At 51.9% G+C, this 21,446-nt stretch overlaps 6 protein-coding genes across 6 annotated transcripts; all 6 read right to left on the bottom strand.

Moving 5' to 3' along the window:
- Positions 1-10,140: 10,140 nt before the first annotated feature.
- On the bottom strand, positions 10,141-10,677 carry KRP23_3002 (Inactive glycoside hydrolase XLP1; the record flags this gene model as incomplete). The annotated part of the gene is made up of 1 exon (XM_067887801.1): positions 10,141-10,677. One exon carries the CDS (start codon positions 10,675-10,677, stop codon positions 10,141-10,143), a length of 537 nt encoding a protein of 178 aa, XP_067750360.1.
- A 1,058-nt stretch (positions 10,678-11,735) lies between these two features.
- Positions 11,736-12,686, bottom strand: KRP23_3001 (Inactive glycoside hydrolase XLP1; the record flags this gene model as incomplete). The annotated part of the gene is made up of 3 exons (XM_067887800.1): positions 11,736-11,945; positions 12,047-12,510; positions 12,611-12,686. 3 exons carry the CDS (start codon positions 12,684-12,686, stop codon positions 11,736-11,738), a joined length of 750 nt encoding a protein of 249 aa, XP_067750359.1.
- Positions 12,687-12,841: 155 nt separating this feature from the next.
- KRP23_3000 (Inactive glycoside hydrolase XLP1) lies at positions 12,842-13,570 on the bottom strand (the record flags this gene model as incomplete). The annotated part of the gene is made up of 1 exon (XM_067887799.1): positions 12,842-13,570. One exon carries the CDS (start codon positions 13,568-13,570, stop codon positions 12,842-12,844), a length of 729 nt encoding a protein of 242 aa, XP_067750358.1.
- A 741-nt stretch (positions 13,571-14,311) lies between these two features.
- Positions 14,312-15,033, bottom strand: KRP23_2999 (Inactive glycoside hydrolase XLP1; the record flags this gene model as incomplete). The annotated part of the gene is made up of 2 exons (XM_067887798.1): positions 14,312-14,806; positions 14,869-15,033. The coding sequence occupies 2 exons, from the start codon at positions 15,031-15,033 to the stop codon at positions 14,312-14,314; spliced, it is 660 nt and encodes a 219-aa protein (XP_067750357.1).
- Positions 15,034-15,675: 642 nt separating this feature from the next.
- Positions 15,676-16,696, bottom strand: KRP23_2998 (Cellulose synthase catalytic subunit A [UDP-forming]; the record flags this gene model as incomplete). The annotated part of the gene is made up of 2 exons (XM_067887796.1): positions 15,676-15,844; positions 15,945-16,696. 2 exons carry the CDS (start codon positions 16,694-16,696, stop codon positions 15,676-15,678), a joined length of 921 nt encoding a protein of 306 aa, XP_067750356.1.
- Positions 16,697-16,745: 49 nt separating this feature from the next.
- KRP23_2997 (Cellulose synthase catalytic subunit A [UDP-forming]) lies at positions 16,746-18,566 on the bottom strand (the record flags this gene model as incomplete). Its single annotated transcript, XM_067887795.1, has 2 exons — positions 16,746-17,711; positions 17,775-18,566. 2 exons carry the CDS (start codon positions 18,564-18,566, stop codon positions 16,746-16,748), a joined length of 1,758 nt encoding a protein of 585 aa, XP_067750355.1.
- Positions 18,567-21,446: the final 2,880 nt, after the last annotated feature.

The following is a 21,446-nucleotide window of genomic DNA, read 5'->3' as shown; positions in this document are numbered from 1 at the left end:
CAAACCAAGCTATCGACCACCAAAGTGAAAAGCGGTACCTCTCCCCAAACACTTGAAGCTATTTATTGAGAAGCAGACGACGAGAAGAAAATTAATCTTTAGGACCTAACACGGCAATTTTGAACCTCTTTGAGCCAATTCCTAGTTCAGTTGAAGACTTACCATGAAAAATGGTCAGATTCACGCTGGAAGAATGGACCACGAATGGGGCGACATGGGAATTTGGGCAGGGAAAAGATACTCAAGCGAGGCTCGAGCGTCTTGATCACAACTGCAAAACTAAACCCAAGTCTCACACGGTTTTGTATTGCTCAGTGGCAATGATGATAATTCTGTAATCGTTGCCATTGCGACTGCCGCCGGAAGGGTGGGGCGTTGGAAGTGGAATGCTTTGTTGCCTAAACGTGCTGCGTTCCGCTCCACCAATTGACGTAATACGTACTGGAACACGCAGTTCGATCCCGTACAAAGGAAGCTTTTCTTCACTGCGTTGTCGTATGTTGCAGCATTTTGACTGTTATCATATCGAGCATGGCGTTCAAAGGTGTACATGACACTTTGTATATAGTCTTCAGCTCAAATAACGTTAGCTCCTAACGATGAAAGCGTCCGGAAGTTTAAGATCAAGCAAAGTAAAGGAGTGCAGCGAAATGTTAAAATACTCATAATTTAGTACTTCACTAACGTTATTTAGTGGGGGTAGGCAAAACGATTTTCTGCTTCTTCCAAAATGGCAACAGAGATGTCCGTGCTAAAACGGCGTGTGCCTGGCCTTCGATTCACCTTCGTCAAGATATTTACCGTTGCTAGTCAATTACAGGATTTTCTATCCTGATGTCGATAGCCATTAGTTTTCTACCTTTCAAAAACCAATCTCTATGCAGGCGTAGGGTATAGATGAACTTCTGGTACCGATAACCACTGGTGATACTCGTTCTAGTGCGTACAGCTCCAGCCGCAAGTACCGCACCGTTTCAGCTCCATTTGCAAAAATACAGGTTTTAAGAGTTCATAATGCACAGCCTCGGTGCTAATACATGTACTAGGGAAACATTTCCATGGCACAATCATGCAGCCCTTTTCACAAGCAGCAAACGCGAATTGTTGCAGTATCACCTGGATCTTCTGTAAGACTGGAACAACTCCATATGAGCGAATATTGCTCGCCCTTACATATTGGCACAATTTGCTACTAGTATCCTGTAAAATTTCTGGTCGGTGAGCGACTATCGTGCTATGGTTTGCAGTGTACTTTAGCCTCCACTTTGAATGACATCGTTCTAAAAGTTTAAATGGATAGTGGCAGTCGTCCCACCTGACAGGGCTATTATCGACCAGACTGCGTTAAGTTTAGTTGCGTGTTCATTCCATTCACGCATTTGCGGACAGATGACGAGAACTGCCCCAATTCACGCTCCAACTGACCATAATGACAGATCTCCATTGAACCTCCTTCGTCAAATCTCAACGGTGCTGCAGTTGTTGGACCACAAATGGAACAAAATTCAAGTTGGTCAGCAGAGAAAATAAGTCTGGATCACTACTGTAGGACTACGTCTGTGACTCGCGTACTTTTAGTATGCCTCCTCACACCACTACCTGGGTTGCCAACACTGGTGTCGTTGGAATTGATGCCGCTACGATCACTGTCCGAAGGTTGGGCTGCGAACTGGGTGTGTAGGATTCATCTGAGTACGATCGGCCTTACATTCGTAGTGAACAGTCAATTCGTGTTGAGACGAATGGGGATTGGACTCCCGCTGACCTTCGGCAAAATACTCGTCATTTCTATTGGGGCATAGGTTTTGGTACTGTGCTGGCAGCGACTGTAGGGTTCCCTGTGCCCTTCGTGTAGTTGGTCATGGGTATTCCAGCTGGAATCAGCATCATTGCGATACTTTTCGTCAGGTGCCGTTCCTGTCGATATTATTTGGCAAAGTACCACAACTTCTGCGTTGCCTAAGATACGACATTTATGCTCTATCCCCTGATTAAAGTTCTTTACGCTCTCGTTCCTGCGAAATACCAAGGTTTCATGATCCTGTTGTTGCCAGTGTGGAAATTCGGTGCCAAGAAACTCATAATACGCGGGCTAGAAGACTACATACCCGAAATAATGGCATCGGGATTTGATAGTAGAGTGCCAATTAGTAGCTGATAGTACTAATATGTTTAGTACTAAGACTAAGACGCCCGGAATCGTATCTCAGCCGTGTCCATCACGAAAAAAATCACGAAGAAGAAGAAGAACAAAAAATCTCACGCAAAAGAACACCTGTTTTCTGCAGGTATAACAGGATTGAGCTCTAAAGGTGAAATTGCGAAATGAGATTAAGGTAGAACGTCTCCTACAGCTACCAGGGCCTTCGTCTGCTGTATTGCTGCATCGTGCTCCTGCCTGCTGGTTGCTGTGACCGCCTTATGCCGCCGCCCACTCACGCCTTTCGGCGTGTGCCTCTCCCCTACTGCACAGGCATCCCGAAAATTCGATATTATTTATTGCAACACGAGGAAAGAAATACGTATTTGTTTGTCAGGACAAAGGAAGGAAATAAATAACTGCAATCCAAGAGTTAGAGCAGTAAATTACTGCAATAGTGTTCGTCAAGTTCATCTCCTACATGCACTGCTCGGCAGTCGCCACATCCCACAGGCAATTGTTCACCTTCAAAAAGAGAATCATCTCAGCATCAAGGGAGACAAGCGATGACGCTCGTGGCGTAAAACGGCACGAACCACGCTAAAGAGACGCTCCCATTGGAGGTTGGTGGTACCGCCCCTAGCAGCGTGTAGGTGGCCGCAATGGGCCTGTCCGATTGGATGGAGGGAGAAATAAGTTACCGAGAATTAAGATTATAAAACATAAATTACTGACCGAACTAGGAAAATTCCCAAAATAAATTATTGATACGTAAGATGCAAATATATTTCCCGCGATATCTATTTTTCGGGATCCCTGCTACTGCAGCATCTGCAGCTTGCCGGCACACGCTCCTGATTGCGCTAGCCGGATAAGCGTTGGGATCGGCGCCAGGATCGACTGCTTGCTTCTTGGCCCAGAGCCGCGGTGTCGTCTGGAGTTCTTGCGCCTGCCGCGCTCAACAACAGAGCACTCTTTTCAAACGGCACACAGGGCGCGATTTAGCAGCTTCTACGTTCAGCTCACTGTTAAGAGGCTGTGTGATTGGCCAAATATAACCAATGGAAAAGCACAAGACATCTTACTTAATAAGGGTACTTACTAAGTAAGCCAAAAAACCTGCCGAGGGATGTTAGTGGAGAGGAGGACGCGTGGCAAAGTGCCCGCCTTGAATGTCCTCCTCACTTCCGAACTGACGGCTTACACAAAAGCATAACATTTCAGATACGTACTAAGACGTAAACCCATGGGAAAAGGACACACGAGGAGTGGCCAGATCCTGGGCTGGAAAAGTTCAATGGAGAGGACTTCACCGTATGGAAGGACAAAGTGCTGACGCACATTGAGACGCTAGACGAAGCTTATCAGCGCGCGTTGTTGGAAAAGGACCAACCTAGGGCTACGGTTGTCATGATGGACTTCCTGGAATCCACGCCGGAAAAGCCTGTGATCACTGTTGAAGGGGAGGTGACGCAACAAGAGGCAAAAGATCTGCGCTGGCGTTACCAACACTGGACTAGGGCTCATGCTGAACTGAAGAATCTCTTCAACCAGGCACTGCCTAACGTCTTTCTGAGTGGCTTGGAGGATCAAGTGTCAAGGATGCAGCCGTGCGACATTTGGAAGAATTGGAGCAAAAGTTTGGGCTCGGAGATGCTGGAGGCGTAATCGAGTTACTTCGGCAGTGGCGCCTGACTACGGCAAACTGGAGTAACCTGGGGGCGCTGTTCGGCCAGCTCAAGAAACTCCGGAACGACGTCAACCGCAAGATGAGAGGATTGGTCGGAAAGGACATGATTACGGAGCCGTGGCTGTGCATGCAAGTGCTGGCACTCCTTCCAAGTGAGTTCTGGGGCAGCTCGGTCAGCATGACAGCGGAGTGGTTCACGATTGAAAATGTGGAGACGAGCCTCCGCCGCGATTTTGGAGATCGATCGAAGAAGGAGATCAACATGCTGACTGACAAGAGGCGTCCGTTGTCTATCAACGTTGCAAAGCGGTTCACGGGCAAGAAGCGAAGTCAAGATGAAGCATTGGGACAACAAGCGAAGGATTGCTTCTACTGCTTCGAAACCGGTCATTGGAAGAAGGACTGCCCGGCTATGGCTGCGGATCGTGATCCAAACCGACATGGTGGAGCGCTGTTCCGCTCTAACATTCGGACGGCACCTGGCGCGAAAAAGAAGCGGCTGCTGACAGTCAAGAAAGGGCCCAAGTCGACTACCAAGTCGACAGCGGTTGCTCAACGCGAGGAAAGGACACCAGCTGAAGATTTGGCGTTCGATCGCCAACTGGAAAAGGCGATCAAAGATGCGGATGAATTTGAGTTCAAGGATCCTATCCCTTTGAGTGAAGGAAGTGAAAATGAGGCGCCCATGAACTCAATGGACATCGACTCCGAGGTACGAAAAAGATATCCAGGATACCTCTATAGGCTGAAGCAACTAAAAGTGACTGACAATCTGTGGGTGGTTGATACAGGGGCGGGTCATGCAATAAGCTCGGAGCGTAGGTGGTTCAGCCATCTTGGCAAAGGACGAACGCACACATTCGAGTACGGCAACAGAGGGACCTCGTCAAGCGAATTACAGGGAACAGTGAGATTTAGTGTACTCAAACCAGGGAGTTACTACAGTACTATCTCAATACAGAATGTTGCCTTTGATACGAACTGCAGTAGTAATCTGCTCAGTGCCTATTATTTAGCTACACAAGGGTATCACCATATTCAGGCTAAAATGGAGAATATTTATATTTCCTTGATAGTAAAAACCGATTCATATTTGCTGCAGTAGCAATTGATGAAGTGTACTATCTCCCTAGTTGGCCACAGAGGTTAACACCAAAGTACTATCGGTTGGCACCAATACCCGACTGAACATTCAGAACACGCTTAAGGAATGGCACCTGAGACTAGGTCATGTTGGGAAAGGCAGGTTGGTGAATATCCTGGCCGGAAATGCTATCAAAGACGCACCGCAGCTGTCACGACGAGAAATGGAGAATGTACCCTTCTTTTGTCGTACCTGTGAACTGGCAAAATCCCGACGAATGTCGTATAGGAACATGGTGGGAGAAAAGGCACCTGCACCCTTGCATACTCTGCACATGGACTCAGTGGGGAAAATAAGACCTCAAGGTCTGAATACTACTTCTGGACACAAGTATGCTCTCGCAGTAGTAGATGACGCTACGGCTTATAAGTGGTACTTTGTGATAAAGTCACTCAAAGAGGTTGGGACTATAGTAAAAGTTCTTATTAAGCAATTGGAGAAACAACTCCCATATACAGTTAAAAGAATAAGAACAGATGGGGGTACTGAATTTGTCAACACTGTTTTAAAAAATTACTGCAATAGGAATGGTCTTGTATACCAGCAGTCCAATGTGGAGTCTCAAGAAGAAAATGGCTCTGCTGAACGAGCACACCAGACAATCATGGGCAAAGCTCGATGCGCTTTAATAGGATCCGGAATGGCTGCAAAATGGTGGCCGGAGGCACTAAAGTATATGACGATAGTGAATAATAGAATACCCACGGCCCGGCTCAGAGGTAAGTGCCCATATGAGGCATTATTTGGCACCCAACCAACAGGAATGCGGCTCAGAATATGGGGTAGTACATGCTACGCTCATGTACCGAAAACTAAACGAGCCAATCAGAAGCTTAGTGAGAGATCTATAGAGTGTAAACTACTTGGTCTTTCCGAAAGTTACAAAGGATATCGACTACTAGACGTAAAGGCAATAGGTATCTAAATGCCCGAGACGTAACTTTTGGAGCGACATACACTGAGGGACTGATCTCCCGTCATTCCCATCAGGACAAATTGAATCAAACAAGGAATGTTTCCTGGAAATTTGTGAATTAGGGAAAAGAGAAAGTGAAATAAACACAAATGTACCTAAAAAGCGACAACGAACTGGCAATGAGGAAGTAGAGGCTGGGGGAGGTACAGAAACAGTGGGAGCTGTGAATCAACGTGTATCTGTTCCCCCTATTCCCGAAGTCGTCGCAAAAGGCAACCTAGCTCCCGCCTCAGGATTATATTGTATCAATCAACGCTGTTACAATCAGTACAAAAGTGATACCAATTCCAAGGTCGATAAAAGAAGCAAGACGAGGGCACATGCCGAACAGTGGGAGACAGCATTGCAAACTGAATATCAGGCATTAGTGGCAAATGATACATGGGAAGTAGTACATTTACCGAAAGGACGAAAAATTTAGGGTGTCACTGGGTATTTGATGTGAAGTACAACCCAGATGGCACGGTTGAACGGTTTAAAGCACGACTAGTTGTAAGGGGAAATACTCAAATCCATGGTGTCGATTTTGACGAGATATTTCACCGGTAGCGCGATATGAATCATTGCGACTACTACTGGCAATAGCAACTATAAAAGATTTTCATGTCCACCAAATGGATGTATCTACTGCGTTCCTTAATGGATCACTATTTGAGGAAATTTATATGCAACAACCCCACGGATTCAGGCATGGAGACGCGTCCCGCGTTTGCAAATAAAAAGAGTCTATATGGACTAAAGCAAGCCCGCGTATTTGGTATGCGCTCCTAAATAAGTTTTTGGAAAGCATAGGCTTTTGTCGATGCAAAAAGGAGTACTGTTTGTACCGTCAAAAGTGGAGGTACACATGTAGTACTCATTTGCGTTTACGTGGATGATATTACTATTGCCGCGAGTGATATGAAACTGATGCAAAAGGTGAAGGCCAAATTGGCTTCGAGATTTACTATGAAGGACCTGGGTGACATCCACTACCTTTTGAAGATGGAGATCAAACGGAACCGGGCCAATAGGATTCTAAGTATGTCGCAACACAAATATATTATGGATCTACTACAAAGTTTGAAATGAGGGAGAGTAGCACAGAGCCAACTCCTCAAGCAAAAAGTGTGGTCCTTGAGAAAGAGGAGAAACTAAATCCGGAGCAAATAGCGGCTCAACCATTCGATTATAGAGGTTTAGTGGGGTCACTGATGTATCTTGTAAGAGGTACACGCCCTGATATAGCAAATGCTGTCAGAGAATTAAGTAAGTTTCTGTCATGCTACAATAAGAGCCACTACAAGGCTGCCCAGAGAGTACTAAAGTATCTGAAAGGAACGTCGATGTATGGTCTCGTATTTGACGGAAAGAGTAAAGAAGTGATATACGAACTGTACACAGACGCGAGCTTCGCGAATGCTAATGAAACAGAAAATCAGTTACTGGGTATGTGAGTATTATGGCGGATGCGTGTATTACTTGGAAAAGTTCAAGACAAAGTACAGTGAGTCTCCACACGGCACAGTCAGAGCTAATAGCTGCCAGTGAAGGCGTTAAAGAGAGTGAATGGTTATGGATATTAGAGGAGCTGGGATTAAGCAAACTCAGCCGATAGTATGTTGGTGTGATAATAAGGGAGCTATTAGTATTATCAAAGATCCAGCTAATCATACATCAACTAAACATATTGATATTAAAGGTCTATATGCTAGGGAAGTTCATGATGAGGGAAAATAGTGTCATATTGCAACACGAATGATATGATAGCAGATGCCCTCACAAAGGCACTGCCTCAAACTCAATTTGAGAAACTCAGGAATCTTATGGGCGTAAAGAACTTGAGTCTTATTATCCTCACTAAGTGTTGGACCACTCGCATCAAGAGACAAGAGACATCTTTCAAGTTGAAGTGCAAAACCAAGGCTCAAAGTGTAAGAACAAGGCGCAAGTTGAAGTGCAAAGCCAAGCCGAGAAGTGTAAGAACAAGGCGCAAGTTGAAGTGAAAGATAGAGCTGAGGTTGAAGTAGATCAAGGACAAGACTTTGAGTTTAAAGGCAACAAAAGACGCAACGTTATCATATGGTTAACTAACAGTTGCACTAAAGCTCAATGGTTAAAGCTAGACTACGACACACCATGATAACATGGTGCAAACACAGCAAGAGCAACCGTTGACCGCATCTGGGAAGGGAGGGGCAAGCCCCCACCATGCCTTGGAGATCTATGCTCTAGCGCTCCCCAAACTCTGGATGGTAGTACCGCAGGACTAGCCTGGGCGTTGTAACTGCGTTTGTCGTAGCCCCCACGAGGGATTGAAGCGGCCAAAGGCGCTAAGTCGAACCAGAACAGTAGATTGCAAAACTGAAAGTGAATGAGCTGTGGCCAAGCGCTGCTGGCAAAGGGCGTAAAGGAACGGTGCAATAGAGACAGAAATCATAAGGTCATAAGAAATGGGGATTTGATGGGTCCCAAATTTTGTGGTGTTTCAAATTTAGGGAATAGGTCAATGTAATGTTCCATCTCAAAAATTGAGTGGTGCAAATTAAATTGGGGCCACAAATTTTGGATCGCCTGATCCACGAAAAGTCGCGACACGAAAAGTCGCATGTTATTTTGAAGGGTCGCAGCCTTATTTAGGATAGGACAAGGCATATGCGATAAAATATGGGATAGGAAAGATGTGCTTACAGTAGGGCCACAGTATTTGGTCGAAAAGTCGCATTACGAAAGGTCGTATGGTATTCTGGAAATATTACAGAATAGGGACATTTCACATGTGATCATTGAAAGGATAGGAGATGTGCTTGAACTTTTAGTGGGAGTGTTAAGAGGCTGTGTGATTGGCCAAATATAAACCAATGGAAAAGCACAAGAATCTTACTTAATAAGGGTACTTACTAAGTAAGCCAAAAAACCTGCCGAGGGTGTTAGTGGAGAGGACGCGTGGCAAAGTGCCCGCCTTGAATGTCCTCCTCACTTCCGAACTGACGGCTTACACAAAAGCATAACACTCACTCAACCAAGAGAGTGTCACTGTCTGGCACTGAATTGGAGCTCGTGTGCTGTGGGGCAATTCGCAGCTCCCGGCGAGTTGGTGAAAAAGTTGCACCAAGCAGGGGAAAGTGGCGTATGGAACATTGATCAGCTGTGTCAGCACATTCATTTCGTTTGGTGCATTGTTGTCACTTAACTTATTTTGGCTAACGACATCTATGACCTTGATCTTGTCATTAGCAATTTAGGTTTGTCGGTAGTTTGGTGAGTAAAACCTAAGTTAATGCTAGCAAGAGTTTGGATGTCCCGAAGCTCGTCGAACTGCGTTCCAAGAACGCGTGATCTCAACAGGGTTTTTCACTACGAACTCGTTCCGACGAAGAACGAGCGCAATGCCAGCTACATGTAGGGCTGCAGCAGAAATTCCGCGCGTGTGGGTAGCGCGGGTTTTAGTAGTCTAGTAGTCATATTAGGCTTAGTACTAACGCAGAATTCCCAGCTTAGTATAGCTAAGGCTTATTCTATATCAAGCCCGAGTTCATAGTAGTATTAGTACTAAATCCAAAAAAAAAAACCACTACTATCAAACCCTGAGTGACATTCTTTGGGGACTTCTTCAGCATTCTTTTTGTGGCCGTGTGCATGTTCAACACAGGATCCATCACGATGTCGATGCTAGCCATTCTTACAGACGCTTTACAGTCAGTACTGGAGTTACGGGGGCTTCGAATGAATGCAACAGCCATCTACGACTTGATCCAAGACCAGCATGACCCAATCAACCACACTCCCCCCCGAACTGTAGTACATTGGAAGCACGGATTCAACTTGTGCGGAACGACGTTTTCGTCGTTAGTTTTGCTGATATTTGAGCTATTACAGACCACTTGTCAAGTTGTTGCTACTTCAACTTTGCTTCCCCCCTCTTCGGATGTCTGCACAAGCAGCAGAGCTTGCAAGCAATGATTGATTACGATTGCTCAGCTGATTTGTCAGAGAAGTGACATCTCCCTGCATCAAAGTGTGCACGGCAACCGTATATGCCGACACAGTGATGGTGGCGTTCTCAGCATGGTACGACTCGGTCCCGCACTGCACCTTTGTGAGGTACTGCTTGGCGTCGGGTGCCACGTCCTGCGGCAGGTTGTCAATGAACTCGACGAGGTCACCCGAGAAGTTCTCCGTAATCTCCGAAGCAACGTACGAGAACACAGTCATGTTGCCGTTGATGCCGTGGTGAGCGTGAACTCCACACCGCTGACGGTGATGTTCTTGATTTGTTTCCCTTCGCTCGACAATGGCCACGCAGTTCCAATCGCCGCGAGCCACACCATGATCTCGAACTCGAACTCGCCGTCGGGTGTCGAGCTAGTGAAGAGGTCGTACGCCACATTCGCGGTGGTCGTTGGCTCGTACTCATAGGTATAGTTAATGGTGGTAGGGATCGACTCGACGTTCGCGAGCTCGATGGGCTTGAATTGAAGACCGACGTTCGGGTATCCCTTGACGTTCCACGTGATGCCTCCCCACTTGTAGTTGGAGCTCCAGCCAAGCGTGCTGTTGTCGGCGGTACTGTTAAGGAGAGTCGTGCACTGATGGCCGGTACCCGGGTCGTTGTCTTTGCCCCAGAGGTTGTTGTACAGCGTGTAGTCACCAACCTCGGCCGTATCCCAGTCACCGCACATTTCCTTCTGAGCAAAGGCCGAAGTTGCGACGACGGCGACGCTAGTAGCAGCAAGCAAGAGCTTCATCTTGGTATACTAGGGATGGCGATTGATACGGGCGTCCGTGGCTCGAAGCGAATTGTCGAGTGGTATGTCTAAATACAGTTGAAGGCACTTGATGATCATTACCTACTTGTGCAGCGATACAGGACATCCGGTTACCAGGAATCTGCAGTCCCATCCCGAGACGAGTAAGAGCAGTTAATTATGCCAAAACGGAATCGATATGGGCAAAGCAGTCCGGCTAGATCAAGAACGCAGCGCATAATGCGGTCGGTGTCTGCTCGGCGGGCGACGGAAGCGGCTCGTTCACATGTCAGCGCACCAATGAATTCTCCGTCTTGCATTGTTTACTTGGCGATGCAGAGTCAGGTTCATTTCGAGTACTGTACATATACCTGTGGTGCCGCGAAGTAGCATCGTTAGTTGACAAAGAGCAGGTCTTGAACAGCAAGTGTCAGTCTGTTTCACAGCATGGACTATGCTCGTAGGTTTCCGCCCACACGACAGACAAACAGTTTCTCGCTCGCCTTTGGCAGTTCTTTGACGAAATTCCAGCGTAAACACCATTGCTCCGACCCAGTACTTGATCAACGCCCAGGCAGAAGGCCGATCTGCCCCACCGAAAGCGGCCAACCAGACATGGATACAAACTTGGAGGTCGCGAACAGATCATTTGCGTTGAATTCTACTCGCCACAGAGCCCTTCTCGGCGATGGAGATGGCTTTGGAGATGTTGGGAGGGTATTAAGCTATGAATCGAGGCACGCTGCTAACGGTGGCTGTCATCGCCACCGTGATTGACGGATAGCAGCAGCTCCTTTTCGCGGCGAAGGCTTCAATAAACTCGAGAGAGATTAACAGGACATGTTGGCGATCCCATCTCGAATGCTGGGACTCTTTACCCACGACGACGAAGCACTCAGAGCGGCGAGGACAGACCCTTGCCTGAAGCAACAGGCAAGTCAATTTTTCACGGCCAAGACCGGTTCTGAAATAGAGACTTTCATTGTAAGCTTACATTGAATGGGCCATTGCATTTTAGCAGTTCAATCTCCTACATGTATACTGGTCGAGCGAACGACTTAAGCCGCGTTGACAGCGGCCGAGTACTTGGACACGGTCAGAGTGGCGTTCTGGCCCTGGGAAGGCTCCGTGCCGGCCTGCATGTGGGTCAGGTACTGGGTCGAGGCGATCGTGTTGTCCTCCGGGAGCTCGTCGAAGAACTGCTTGAAGTCAGCCGAGAGCTGTTCGTCGTGTTGACTGCGACGTAGAGAAGACGTCGTGTTGCCGTTCTTGCCCGGTACAGGTTGAAATCCACGTTGCCACGTTCACCTCCTTGATGGATTTGCCGCTGCTCGAGAGGGCCAGGCGCCCCCAAAGCCGCGCGCCAAACCATGAGCTCGTACTCGACGGTGCCGTTGGCGGTGGCGCTGGTGAAGAGATCGTACGCCACGTTGGTGATGATCTTGCCGTCGTACTTGTAGTCGTACTCGATGGTCGAGGGGATCGACTTGACGTCCGCCAGCTGAACCGGGTCGAACCTGAGCGCAGCGTTGGCGAAAGACTTGACCTGCCACGAGGTCCCGTTCCAGTTGAAGCTCGTGTGCCCACGCGATGGTAGAGCCGTCAACGCTGTCGAGGCCCGTGCACTGGCCACCCTTGGGGTCGTCGTGCGCACCCCACAGGTTGTTGTAGATGGTGAGTCATCCTCTGCGTCAAGTTCCACTGACCGCAGAACTCCTTGTCGGCGGAGGCGGTTGAAACCGCAACAGCGGCAGCAGCGATGGCGATGAAGAGCTTCATGTGTGAATGGTGGTGCAGCAAATTCGAGACTGACACTGCTCGAATAGTTCGACGCTATAGTAACCAGCAAACGTCATTGCCAGTCGCAGCTCCTTTTCATGAGGGGATCCCATCGCGGATGGTAGCGTGGACCCGTTACTCAGGTCTTACCTACATGGCACGGCGCCTCCGAGCAGCAACCGATGCATCCACGAAGGCACGAACACCAGGATCTTCCGCTCGTTTCGCATGGCGCAGAGCCTGCGGGAGCACAAGACGGATTTGCCTTCAAACACCTGGAATGGCCAATCGTCTGTGAACTGAAAATGTATTTGTCGGTGTAATCAAATCCCTATCATACCTGTGTAAGTTTTGGCCCGAGTTGTCCGGTGTGGCGACTGAACAATTAGTTGGTCTTCACGGCTGCCGAGTACTTGGTCACCGTCATAGTGGCGTTCTGGCCCTGGAAAGGTTCCGTGCCGGCCTGCACGTGGGTCAGGTACTGCGTCGTCTCGATCGTGTTGTCAGCCGGCAGCTCGGTGAAAAAATCCCTCAGGTCGGCCGTGAACGTGTTGGTGGTCTGCTTGGCCACGTACGTGAAGACCTTGGTCTTGTTGTTCCAGCCCTGGTACAGGTTGAAGGCCACCCCGCCCAAGGTGACAGACTTGATGGGCTGGCCAGTTGACGTCAGGGGCCAGGCACCACCCAGAGCAGCGAGCCACACCATCAGCTCGTACTGAACGTCGCCGCCAGCGGTGGCGCTCGTGAACAGGTCGTAGGCCACGTTCGTGATGATGTTGCCGTCGTACTTGTACGTGTACTCCATCGTGGTCGGGATGGACGTGACATTCGAGATCTGCACGGGGTCAAACTTGAGCGCAGCATTGGCGTACGACTTGACCTGCCAGTTGTCACCGGCCCAGTTGAAGCTCGTGTGCCACGCAATGTCCGAGCCGCTGGTGGTGCTGTCGACGGTGGTGCACTGGTTCCCCTTGGGGTCGTTGTCCTCGCCCCACAGGTTGTTGTACACCGTGTAGTCCCCGACAACCTTCAGGTCGTTACGGCCGCAGAACTCCTGGGCGTTGGCAGTCGAAGCCGCAGTAGCGAGGGCGATGGCAGCGAGGGAGAGCTTCATGGTCTTGGGCAGGGTGTGGGTCGCGGAGCAAATTGACGAATGGTCTGTAGCGTAGCGCCCTTGACTCATGCGAGGATCACTTTGCTTGAGGCGATGAACAGCACCCAGTTGGCAGCCCTCCCATCCCGAATGCAAGCTTTCCGTACGTTCGCAAACCGTAGCAAACGGTTGATTGCCATCAGATCCTGACTCACGCGCCACGCTGCACCAGTGGTGTCGCACCAAGCTTCACGACAGCAGGTAGACCACCGAGTTGATGGTCTACACGTAGTGATCGGCAGAGGCACTGCAATCGTGCAATCTCCTTGGAAGTTGTACACGAAATGACAGAGCTCAGCCTCCGTGCGCGACCTTACTGCTCGCATCGCGAACCAGGACTCGGTTGCTTCAAAACGCTTCCTCTCTTCCTATTTATTAAGCGTGTTCGGCGAGCCATTTCTTTTGTCCCATGCCATGGAGCGCGACAAACCTCCTCAATGCAACGAGATCGTTGGTCGTGAAGCTTGAAGTTAGCCGTCGGATTCTCATGCTTCAATGCATGGATTCATGTGCGATAAGCTGTTGAGCTAACTCAGAGTGTCGAGAAAGGATTACTTTCACGCAAGGTACCAGTCGAAGCCAGTTTGTATCACTACAGGTCTGTGGACGCAAATATCGTAGGAAGCATTTTAGTCTATGTTTTTTCTTTAGTGGTGGTTGTACAGCATTGCATGAGCGTCTGTTACTGTGTCGTCAATGGACTTACTTGACCTGCACCGAGTAGTTGGTCACGACCAGCTTGGCGTTCGTGCCCTGGAAGGGCTCCGTGCCGGCCTCGACCTTCTGCAGGAACTGCGTCGCGGGGATCGTGTTGTCGGACGGGAGCTGGTCGAAGAACTGCTTGAGGTCGCCCGTGAAGCTCGTAGCCGTCTTCTTGGCCACGTACGAGAACACCTTGACGTTCTTGTTCATGCCCTGGTACAGGTCGAAGTCCACGCCACCCAGCTTGAGCGACTTGATGGGCTTGCCGGTCTCCGTCAGCGGCCACGCGCCGCCCAGCGCAGACAGCCACACCATGAGCTCGTACTCGACAGAGCCGCCTTCCGACGAGCTCGTGAACAGGTCGTACGCCACGTTGGCGATGATCTTGCCATCGTACGTGTACGCGTACTTGATGCTCGTAGGGATGGACGTAATGGCCGACACCTGCTTGGGGTGAACTTGAGCGCGGCGTTGGCGAACGACTTGACCTGCCAGCTATCGCCGGCCCAGTTGAAGCTCGTCTGCCACGAGACGGACGAGCTCGTGCTGCCGGTCACCTCCGTGCACTGCTTGCCCTTGGGGTCGTTGTCCTCGGCCCACAGGTTGTTGTACACGGTGTACGGGCCCACGACCTTGTTGTCGTCACGGCCGCAGTACTCCTGGGCACTGGCAGTCGAAGCCACAGCGGCGAGCGCGAGGGTAGCAGGAACGAGGAACTTCATGGCTGGTTGGTGGACTCGGGGTGCAGGGTGCAAGGCGAAAAGGAGAATGAATCGATCATCGACGGTGAGGGCAGCAGCTCTCCTCACTGAGCAGAGCTGCTGCCGATCTTGGCCGGTGCCGGGACACCCCATCCCGAACGCGCTTCATCCGCACGTTCGGCCCTGGAAGCGAAACAACTGGAGCCTTGCAGTGCACACCTCCACGTCAACGAGGCTATCGCTTTTGGTGTCGCAGCAGTCCGGCTTGCTTCGTCATAAGACGCGCGCCCTCTGTTGTTGTTGGCAGCAGGCGCGGCTTCAACGTGTAGCGCTAGGTGAACCACGAGTTGGGGGCTCTGTTGAAAGTAATCATGACAAACGGAGCCTGCCAAGAAGCTGCTACGCAGTGCCCGCTCGTGTAGGCGAACAGCTTCTTCGGATGGGGGGACATCAACACTCGAACAGACAATGTGAAGCAATGCAACGCGGAACTATCCACGTCCTGTATTTTCTTTCAGACTCTGGCTCGGAGCGGCACAGTGATGCCGTGCCCTCGCGTACATGTACAACCACGCCCTAAATGCATGCAAAACCGAGCTCGCCAGACGTAATTCAATCGGAGACAGCACTCTCTTGCCTCCAGTCTCTAGCAGCCCACACTACTTATCCGAAGATGGAGTGGTTGGGCGTCTCGACGTACACCCAGATACACAGGATGATGAGCACGAAGGCCAGCGAGAAGCTGCCCACGATGTTGCCCTGGTCCGTCATACTCTTGTGGCTCCAGCCGAAGTACGTCTGCAAGCTCATACGCACCATGGGGCCCAGCTGACTAGCCAAGAAACCACCCAGGAACAGCGACGCGAAGTACAGCGGAGTGCCGTGCGTCGTGGCCGCGTTGTTAGCCCGCGAAGTAGCGAACCGTGTCCCACATCATGCCGAAGATCATTGCCAAGAACACAAGCAGGTTCGGGAGCTCCATGATGCTGTTGCCACCCAGAGCGCCCGTGTTGGCCCACGTCGCCTCCTTGCCCGTAATCTTCCAGTAGAAAGTCTCGAACACAGCCATGACGTGCACGAAAGCGTACGAGAACCAGGTCTGCTGACTACGCAGCACGTCGTCGTTGTCGACCGTCCGGTTGGACAGAGCCGACAGAATACTCTGCGCCACGATCTTGGGTACCAGAGCCAGCAGACGCAGACCGGACGTGTAGATCGGAGCCTGTCCAGTGTACAGGAAGTAGCCCGTGATGTAGAAGAAGATAGCCGGGAACGAGCCGATCGGGTACACCGTCAGGTTCATGAAGAATATCCAGCGCATGAACTTGTTGATCTTGCGCTTCGGCGGCAGCTCCACCTGCGGCGGCGTCCACTCGGGGTCCACCAGACTCTTCTTGTTGCGCAGGAAGATCTGGAAGTTGCCCTTAGCCCAACGCTTACGTTGCGCCAGAGCAGCAGCCACAGACTCGGGGACAGCACCCTCGGCCAGACGAATGCGGTCGGCCTCCTCACCTTCCAGGTCCTTACGGAAGTAGTAGCCCTTCCATCCCTTGTCAACCATCATCTTGCCCGTGTAGGCATCCTCCGTCAGCGAGCCGTACTGGATACCGCACACGGAATCCAGAGCCTCACGACGGAAGATAGCGTTGGTACCAGCGAACGAAGCGCAGTCGTAGCCATCCATACCCGTCTGAGCCGAATCGAAGAACGTCGAGTTACGGTGACCGCACGGGTCACCAAGGCGACTGCAGACAGTCCTCAAAGTACTGCGGCGTCTGCACGTAGCCCACCTGGTTCACCGAAACGTGGTCCGAGTAGTCGTCTGCCGACACGCCAATGAACTGGTTGCTGTTACGCTGGCTCACAGCGCGGTTGCACTTGCGGCACAGGCCCTTCTTCTGGTTGATCTTGCTTCCACAGCTCGCGCACATCATACGCTCCGACATGGTGTTCTGCGTCTGGCGGCGGTGAACGCTCGACTTGACGTGTCCCGAGGCGTTGTAGCAGTCCTTCGAGCAGTACATGATCTGGGCCTCCGGCACACCGGCCGCCTGGCACAGAGCACAGCAGATCTTGCCAATGTCGCCGCAGCCAGGAGCGCAGCAGCGCGTGATCTTGGAGTTCTGCGGGGCGTCGAAGAAGAAGGGCAGCGTCGCCTGGATGAACATCTCGTGGGGCTTCATGTCGTTATCCAAAATGATGGCGTAGCGGCCGCACGCGCCTTCATTGTACAGCACGTTGTTGATGTTGCCGGCCTTACTGTGGTGCACAGGCGGCTTGATGCGGCCCACGAACGTGAGCTTCGGCAGGCCGTGGTAGTGGTAGTCGTCACGCACCGAGCCGACGGCGCAGTCCACACGGTGCACGATGCGCGGGTTGGCGTTCGTGGGCATCTTGACCGTCGTGTGCTCCTTGCGCCACTCGTCCACCTCCAGCTCGTACGACTCGCACACGCGGTCGTACATGAACTGCGCGACCTCGTGGCGCACATCACCAGCCTCTTCGATGACCCCGTAGTTGACGCTCACCTTGGGCACCTGAGCACCAGCCTCCCACTTGGCTTTACAGTAGCCATCGTCACAAATCCACACGTGGAACAGATGCGGCGGGTAGTCCAAGTTCATGATCTTCTCGAGCGTCGCGATCGTGTCCTCCGCCGGCTCGGCGTAGTGACACAGCATGATATCCACCGTCGGCCACTAACACATCATCAAAACGTCAGAATAAGCTCCAAACGCTCCAAACTCTCTATAAACACATACCTTCTCGGGAGGGAAGTGCGGTTCAAAGTCTCGCAGGTAGCGCGCGCCACGTCGTACAGGTTTCCACATGCCCAAATAATACGAGAAGCCGAGCGAGATGCTGATAAACTCCGACAGGTAGAAGAGGAAGTACGAGACCCAGTCTCCGAGGTGCGGCTCCTTGAAACACTGCACAGTCTCAATCCCCGCCGACCAATGATACCACTGCGGGGGGTCCCACATGCCGTTGAAGGGCTTATCCCCACACTGCAGCGTCTCGGCATACAGCAATTGGATCTCAGCACACGTGTCCGTCTTGTACTTGACGTCGCAGGGCTCAATTCCCAGTGGAAACCACAGCACAATACCCGCCAGCTCAATGAGCGCTGTAATCACGAAGATAACGTACCAGAAACGGTAACTGAAGCGGCCCTTCATCTCGTACACGCGCACATTGGGCAGGTCGCGCTTGACGACGTTGCCCGAGCCCGCCGACATGACGGTGAACTCGAGCGCGTCGAACCACATGGTGAAGTCCTGGTCCGTCTCGGGACACACGAGCCACGCGCGGTGACGCGTGTGGATGACGATGCCCCTGGCCGGCAGGTCGAGTCGCTCGCGCTGCTCGAGCTTGAAGGCATCGCGCAGGTCCACGGCGCCCACGACGAGCTCGCCGTTGCGCGAGTTGAAGTACTTGCGGCAGTCCACGTCGCTGTGGAAGTAGTACATCTTGGCGCCCTCGAGCGCGAAGTAGCGCTTGCGCCAGCTCTTGGCCACGGGGCCCTTGAACTTGCGGCTGCCCTGCTTGTGCATCCAACCGTGCACCGAGATGCGGCCAGCTCCTCGTGCTCCTTGGCCTTGTGAGCTCGCTGATGGCGCTCTGTGCGTCCATGGTGGACTGAGACAGCAGCTTCTTGCCGGGGGCTGCGGCCGTCGAGAGCTGCGACTGGTACTGGACGGACGAGAGAGGCGTCTGCGCGTACTGGGCGTCTTCGGGCAGCGCGCCGAGCTCAGGAACTTGCCGATTGGCCATGAAGGGACGACTTTCTTTGTGTGCAAATCCAGTCAGCTGCGACCGAGAGTGATGATCGCGGTCTGTGATCCAGGAAGCCCGACTGACCGCCACGCACGAGAGGAACTGAACTGGCCGATGAAGGCGGAGGAAAGCCGCCCAGTATGGCGGCTTGTATGTATGGCTACGGTCGCGACGCTACGAAACAGGTGCACGCCATTATTTTTCTCCCACCGACGACGCGACGGCAATTGAGTCTGAAAGGGAGGGGAGATCTTTCGGAGCGAGCCAATTGGATTGGTAAATCAGGGGCCGAGCAACATTGCGCGATCGTGTATCACAGGTATTCGGTTTTGCAGGAATCAGGGATGGGGGACGTGACGTGTGTGACGTAGAGACGGGCTGTACGATGTAGGTCACACCACAAACCTCTCGCACTCGCATACCGCATGCGACCACGTAACGCCCGCTGCTGCTGGCCCATGCATGGGCATGCTCGCCGCTACTCGCGTAGCAGCCATCTGCGTCGCTGTCCCAGCGGGGCTGGTGTCCACTAACCCGCATCTGTCTGCGACGGCCTCGTGTTGGAGGCACGCCACCTTACAAGCATTGGCGCTCATGTAGCTTGGCCCAGGCATGTCGCTACCCCGTCGGGTCCTGCGTTTGGGCTCACTTTCCGTGCGTGGGCATCGTCACTTGACGGATTTCGTTTCGGTAGTCGGCCACCGCCTCTGGACTGCATCCTGCACTCGCTGGGCAGTGCTCAGCGGAAGCGGCGTCAAGATGCACCGCCGTCGTGTTCGAGCCCAGCGCCCAGCTTGTTTGCACAGTGGGTCAATGTAGTTCCAGGCCCAGACTCTCACGCTAGCGGCAGACTGCGTTCCCGACACCAGCTAACCACCATGGAGAAAGCTGCTGCACCAAGCAGCGTCCGATAGTCGAGCGCACTGCTGCGGGCTTACCGGTCCAAGATCGAAGACCGCCGCACCGGATCTTCAACATGGCTGCATGCGACGAGCCGACTCCACTCGGAAAGATACTCTCTTCGACACAAGTGACTCATGACGCACCTGCCAACAGACCTCATCGCGCTCGTGGCCTCGTTCGCGTGGGATCTGGACTCGGCCTCGGCCGCGGGCCACCTGGAAGTGGTGCGCTTGCTGCTCCACCTGCGTCGCTCCAGCCCCGTCCGCTGCAGCTTCCGCGCTCTCAACGCCGCGGCTCAGAGCGGATTCCTGTCTGTTGTGCGTCTTCTGCACGACACGCGGCCGCCTCGTGCTCCACGTTTGCCATGAACATGGCGGCGGCCAACGGCCACTTGGACGTGGTGCAGTTCCTGCACTTGCATCGGTCCGAGGGCTGCACGAGCTACGCCATGGACGCGGCGGCGGCCAAGGGCCACCTCGACGTCGTCAAGTTCCTCCACTTCCATCGCACGGAAGGCTGCACCACTGCGGCGCTGGACTTGGCTGCAGCTCAGGGCCATTTGCAAGTCGTCGAGTTCTTGCATCGCAATCGCACGAGGGAGCCACGGTCGCTGCTATCGACAGAGCAGCGCAGAACGGACATTTGCACGTTGTTCGGTTCTGCCGAGAAGCAAGACGCGAGGGATTCACTCAGTTGGCGATACTCTGGGCGAGTGCCAACGGACACACGGACGTTGTGCGGTATCTGCAGCCGAATCGCGCACGACGGAGTACCATTGGGGTGCTGCTGGGAGATGGACGACTTCTGGTCTGCTAACGGGGAGGAACTGCTGGTGAACGCTGTGTCTTATGAAGTTTGGTACGCCTGGCATAATATACTATTTCAAAGGAGGGTAAATGCTGTGTTGTTAGGGAGCAACTCGCTTCATCAAACAGGACTCGAAAGGTGATCCCAAACATGAGGTATCCATCCGCTCCGAAGTGTTCGAGTTCGTACGACAGGAGACTCAAATCTGAGGACAAAGTGCGATCCAACAAGCCAACTGCTTCGATCCGATTAATCCACTGAAGCAGTAAGGATGCAAATGCCTTCGCACTCACCATTTTGCCAGGTAGTTTAATTGGAAGACTCACAGACACTACGAACGCGATGGCTTGAGATCACCTTTCGATCGCTCGTCGGCCTCGTTTACTGCTTGAACTGCGAGGATTCACAAACACCCAAAGCTTTCAATGTTTGATTGACCCCGCTCGTTCATTCTGAACCTGATGGCACTCAGGCCTAGAACCACTCATTCTCAAGGATAACAGTGACAAACGGCTCCATCAGATCGCAGTTGACTGTTCGATAGGAAGCTTTTGGCGTTGCAGGCGTAGTGTTGGAACCAGAGTCGAACGATTTAGCGTACACAACTGTAAACATAATCGGCACACTCGAGCACTTCATACCACCCCGGGAGGCGAAGTTACTGGACTGGAGGCGGAGGCGTTCACCGAGTGAGCTGGTGGACGTGAGACGCCAAGTGTGTGCGTCTGACTGCATTGCATGTGTGTTGTAGAACGATAGCTTGGCGTTCTCTTTGTTACCCTGTGAATAAACGTATTTTGTTGATACACTCAGCGTTGTCTTCGAATACGGTAGCTAGCTACTACAGTAGTTGTCTTCTCTTGCACATTGCAGAGAAATCTGTGGGCCAACTTCGATTGTACGAATGATTCTACGCTGCCAAGTCGCACAGAATCACTAACGCGATG

The sequence above is a fragment of the Phytophthora ramorum genome (assembly GCF_020800215.1).
Source record: "Phytophthora ramorum isolate Pr-102 chromosome Unknown Phyram_PR-102_s0002, whole genome shotgun sequence".
NCBI lineage: Eukaryota > Oomycota > Peronosporomycetes > Peronosporales > Peronosporaceae > Phytophthora > Phytophthora ramorum.
The sequence above is the reverse complement of the archived record's forward strand: the minus strand, read 5'-3'. Positions and strand labels throughout refer to the sequence as shown.